The sequence below is a fragment of the Opisthorchis viverrini genome (genome assembly GCF_000715545.1).
Source record: "Opisthorchis viverrini unplaced genomic scaffold opera_v5_45, whole genome shotgun sequence".
NCBI lineage: Eukaryota > Metazoa > Platyhelminthes > Trematoda > Opisthorchiida > Opisthorchiidae > Opisthorchis > Opisthorchis viverrini.
Window position 1 is genome coordinate 1,093,120 of NW_008751701.1, and position 5,713 is coordinate 1,098,832.

The window sequence follows — 5,713 nt, forward strand, 5'->3', positions numbered from 1 at the left end:
CTTCTTGGATTACGTAATCCAGTAGATGAACGTTTTCTGGAGTGCACTTATGGTGATCTGACCAATGGAACCACACTCCCTGACTGTCTCGGGGAATCTCCTGTTTATATGCGCATCTACAATTTATTATAATACTGTACAAAGCGGCATCACTATGTGTATATACATGGCGCAAGAAGCATGCAAGTTTCGACATGAGTTTTCTTTTTGCAGTCATGTGGATGTGACAACTTACAGAATTTTTGCCAAGGAACTTTTCAGTCCCTCTGGCCAGTTTTCTTTGGAAAAATCACCATCTTCAAAAACCATGGTGTGCGGCCTTTTCGATCGTCGCCAAAAGGCAAACATTCTACTCTTTCTGAAGCGTTCTCCCGGCTGTTTACGCCTTGTCAATTTTGGACTGTGCCACGGTTGAGGCGGGTGTGTCGAGGGCAGTTCACCCAATCCGTTTGTCCGTAATCCGGAGGGTGCACTATTCAATTGTTTCGAAACTGAGTTCATAGAAATCTGACTGTCGTGCGGAGATTTTGTCCGTACTTTTCCACGGTCGACGGCTTTCAAAGAAGCATTCAAATTTGGGTTTGACAATCCCCTGTAATTATTACTCTGTAATTTGGAACATTTGGTTCCCGGTGCTTTGTAGTCTCCAAGACTTGCATCAACAACAGTCGACGTGAAATACTCGGAGCATGTTCTTGGCAGATTTCTCACTGATCTAGGACTGTATGCATTATTCGAACCCCGCCCGAGGAATATCACGCTGGAACTTAACGGGTGCGGACAACTGCCATATAGGGTGTTCCCATCCAACCGACATAGGTACCCATTGGTAAACTTGTCCTGTTGCTTCTCTCTGCTCACACGCCTTCTGATACAGAGTATCGCGAAAATCAAGGCGAATAAGAGGAAAAGAACTAGAAGAACCAGGGAAATAATGATGTATATCAAGTAGGATTCAGATGGGGAACTTTTTCCCATGGTGGGCTTGTCATCAAACGAGTAAGCAGGTGCGTTTGCCATCTGCAATAGGGTTGGTGGAGACGATACATGATCCACCTTAGTTGTGGAAGTGTCTGAGGTGTTTAGAAGCACAGGTTCTTTAGTTGAAGTTTGATTCTCAAAAGCTGTGCCTGGCGCTTGCGTCGAAGGCGTGGAAGACAATGTCACTGCTTTGGTCGCTTTTGGTGTAGCGGTTGATGTGGTCATCGCTTCCGATTCATCCCTGTTCGATTCTGATTCGGGAACAATGACCACCGAATCCAAGGATTCTACCCTCTGATTTGTGTCCATACTATACACATTTGGTTGCCAACATTTTCTGACGTGGTCTAATTTCAAATCGTCTACCGGGTCCCACAAACCAGCTTCTCGTTGACAAGTAGTCTCGAACAAAAGTTGGTTTCCAGCTTTATTCCGGCTATTCACTCCGCTCAAGCGCAAATAATGTTTGGGTGAGGAATACGTTCCGACGGATGGCTGCGGGAGTAGAAAATAGACGGGCATAAACGTCTGACTACTGAATACATCACAAATAGGATATCTGCTTATCCAAGATCTACACTCGTAGTTGTCGTGACAGTGATAAAATCTGACTTGCCAACTTTTCCACGGAAGCCAAAGGCGACGGAATGATGAAATACGGTTGGCAACATCACAGAAGACGGTGAGTCGAAAATACGGAGGTAGAATTGAGTCCTGTGCATACGCGAAATTCCCCTTAGTACCAACAACTGTGTTTGGTATCAGACTATCATCTTCCCAGTTGAACGGATTCCATATGCTTAGTCGTGTTACACGAGAACGGGTCGATAAATCACCCAGATCAATGCGTCGTAGAGTGGCAATATAAATGTAAGATATTGTGAGATGAACCGGACTTAATTCCAGTTGTAGATGATGTCTCAGTGTTTGGACTATCCATCCAAGGACACCAGGTACCAGGTGATCAATGTGTAGACGTCGCACTGCATCTCCTCTACCCTCGTCCACCTGAGCTGGACTCAGAATTATCTTCAAATCATATCCTCTCCCTTCAGCCACTGCAGGTCCAGTGATTACTGCTGTGCGAAAGGAGTGTGTGGTAGTTGGATTTTTCCAAAAGCTGCAATTGATCCGTTCCAATATTTTGATGGTGTTGGTCGTGGAAGTTATTTCGTCCTGACAGTCGAGAACAACTTTTCTTGTGGTGGAGTTGCGAAATGTAAAACAGTGAACCGACGGACATAATCCTTCGTCTAGATAGAATCGGTTTCGAGGTTCTCCGCCAACGTCTTTGGTTGAATGAACCGGTTGTGGTTGGATGTACCGGTTTGAATACGGTGGAATATCCGAATCGGGGAAGGTGTTGATCGACTGACCCTTTGTTTCTGCATTCTCCAGGTCCGAGGGAAGATACAAACTGTCTATGAGTTGTGGCGCGTTTTCTGAATCGGAGAGTATCACGCATGGAATGAAGATGACGAATAACACAAACAGCAATACTTCCAGCCGCGGCATTTTAAAGTTAGCATTTAGCAGACGCACAGTGTGTCACAGTTGGTCTAAGCTCCGGGACATCACCGAACGTATGTGAATATTACATGGGGAATGGTCCCGCAGCTGACCGCCTGGTCTTGTCATGCGACCCCGGCGAGATATGTAGCGAGTGAGTGCAACAGCTGTTCATCCAAGCCTGTCTATCGCTGCAATGCGATTGGTTTTTGTGGCTAGCGGAAAGACACCAATGAGAACAATAACCAATCGGCTTTGAGATTAGTTAATCAGCTGATTAACCGGTAACCAATCTTACCCGTATATTTAGCCACACTGTCGCATGTGTCAGTTTGTAATACGTGATCAGAAAAGGTATTATTTAGCTACTGTTGGCATTCTAGACTGGCAATTTCGTTCACTTTCGTTTGACACAGCTCCGTCATATCCTCAAACGGTCCCTTTGTTTCACACCAATACGGGTTTCCGTGCGCTGGCGCGATTATTCTGGTGAGCCCAAACCAAAGACTGGCGAGAGAAGTGAAGTCTAGTTTCGCTCTTATTAAAGCCCATCAGTAGTTCATATCCTTAACGTTCTGTTTTGAAATTCAGACATCCGACATGCGAAGTGAGTGTTACCACTGCCCCACAAGCGCAAGCTGGATGCGTCTGAACAGGAAAACAGTTAACGATCTGGACAATTGATTAACTCTAATAAGAGCGAAACTGAAGTTCAATTCTTTTCGCTTTCTCCGTTGGTGTGGACTCACCAGAATAATTTCCCCAGGACGGAAGGGCAGCTTCTCAAACGAGCGTGTTGTGTATGTGGATCGCACGTGACTTTCGCTCTAATTACTGCTGAAAGTGGTACGTATCCTCCACCTCACTTCTGATATTCTGACCTGATTATGTTCTCCACTTGACGCAATCACCGAATGCATGTGTGGCTAATTCATGACAGCCAAAGTTTACATGTTGAGTACGTTCCCAGGAGTAAAACACCACGAATATCAAAGGACCCAACTTGCTACTTATCAGCTCACCAAATACCATTTCGTTGCACCGCTGTATGACATACTGTAGCCGCTCACTTCTTGAGCATAGAACATCAGACGGAGGCCACGAACGTCTGTTAGCTTGATTTGTCTTCACTAATCAACCAGGCATAACTAACTCGACCACGCTCAGGATACGGAGGAGCATGAAACACCAAAAATCCAGTCTCTTCATTTCATGTCTGTCAAAGTGACAGTGCTTTCCTGCTCGATTTTAAAAGGAAAAACTTCAAAACCAATCGTATTCTTTAGCCCAGCGTTCCCATTTGAGACGAGATGGCCCAAGTGTATTAGAGCGCGAAGTTACTGACCGGGAGATCCGTGTTTCGAATCCGAACTCTGCCTCTCGACTTCCCCTGTCTAGGCTGGGGCAACCTGGCAGTATCCAAGCCCTTGTGGTTCCTCCGGGTGGTATGGCAGCCAGTGAGTAACCTTCAGATACCACCGAGTCATTTTCAAAATTACATCCAAGTTAAGATTCTCGGTAATGCTGAAAATGCTAGAAACAATGTATAGTGGATTCGTCCCTGGTATCTGCAGTGCGCGTCTCACCGAACACCGAGAGTTTCGATTCCGCGATCTTCCGGTCATTTAGTGAACACTTAAACATTCGGTCCCGAGCGGCTGAACAGTAGTGTGCTTAGCTCTTCCTTGGACAGGATAGAGCGCCACTCATCCTTCAGTCACAGAAAGCGCATCACGTGGTCACCGGATTCCCTGGCTTCTGCATATACTATTATCGGTGAACAGTTAAAACGACGCCCCGTATCAGGAATAAACATTCTAGTGCACCGCATCTTGACTGGTCAAGAAAGTCCCCGGCAAAAATTTCGACAGCCTGACCGCTTGACAAAGATGTTCCAACGTCTAGTCTGAATTAGACGTGGACAGTTAATTAATGGATCAACAGCAGCTCTGAGAAAAAGTCAGAAAAGATCGGTGCGCATAATTTGAGAGTGTACGCAAGCGCTCAAAACAAACCTACACGCCTAACACTATACTCTCAAGACATGTTGACCTTATTCATAGAACAAATTAGCTCTGGCCATACACAAAGTGTCCCGATAGAAAAGGGAACGATAACAGGTAGTATGTCACGAAAGGAAAGGTATCCAACATAAAGCCAATGTATCCAGATGAGTGTACTTTGTGTCAGATGATCTCAGGGTATTTAGATCCTTACTTCCAAGTTTTACAACTCCCAAGAAAAACCTGTTCGCCACAAGTGTCGAATAAACCAAGAGAGATTTATAGTGTATTGCAGTGTGCTAACATTTGTCTTACTCTCCTCAATCGTGGATTTAAAAATGCGAGTTATGTAGGACACCAAGTAGACACAAAGTTGGACACATATCGATTAATTGATTTGTAGGTCACCTGATCAGTGCCAGGGCGATCAAATCGCCCGCTTCAACAGCCTTCATGCATACTGTTTAACAAACTAGTTGTACCAAAGAAGGTTGTCACGAGAAACAAGGATGAACTTGTAATTGGAGATTTTGGGCGTCTTCCTTTAAAGGTTAGTCTACCTCGTTGTAAACCGGATCTGAGGAGTGCATGACTTGTACCTTTGCAGTTTGCACCCAGTTAGAGTAGCGCGACTACATCCAGCGTAGTCAAGCCAACCCAGACGAGGTCATTTTGATTGACGATGATACGTTTGTGATACAACCGCCAAGCTCGTCAAATAGACCAACAACTAAGGAGCACACCTGAGCTACCTATATTTCCGCAACATCCCCAAACCGGACACTTTAGAAGTCACTAAAATATCCGTATACAACTCATCTCCTATTATCATTTATTTTTGAAGAGCAGGGTCACAAACATAAAAAGTGAATACAAGCGACGAACGCGAAAGGATAACAGGAGAATATGATAGAAAAGAGAGAGATGTCTCATGCGAATTCATGCCAACCACAGTCCCAGTCAGATGAGATGAATCCCGAATTATGTAAAACTTTTGATATGGAAACACGTGTCTAAAGATCAACAACCGAAGATAGGGCATTGTTCAATGCGCTTCAAGGGGCGGTAAGCGCTAGCGCAATCAAGGCTCACACATCAGGCACAAGCTTAGAGCGTTAAAAGACCGTTCAGTCCATTTAATATATGCAAGGACTTGAAAGCAGCGGCCATCTTATTGTGCCGTCTGCTTGTTCCGCTCACAAATCCAATAGTTCACCCAA

General features: G+C 45.0%; 1 protein-coding gene across 1 annotated transcript; it reads right to left on the reverse strand.

The window, feature by feature from the left end:
* Positions 1–231: 231 nt before the first annotated feature.
* Positions 232–2,496, reverse strand: T265_03250 (hypothetical protein; the record flags this gene model as incomplete). Its single annotated transcript, XM_009167683.1, has 1 exon — positions 232–2,496. The coding sequence occupies one exon, from the start codon at positions 2,494–2,496 to the stop codon at positions 232–234; it is 2,265 nt and encodes a 754-aa protein (XP_009165947.1).
* Between the last annotated feature and the right edge of the window lie 3,217 nt (positions 2,497–5,713).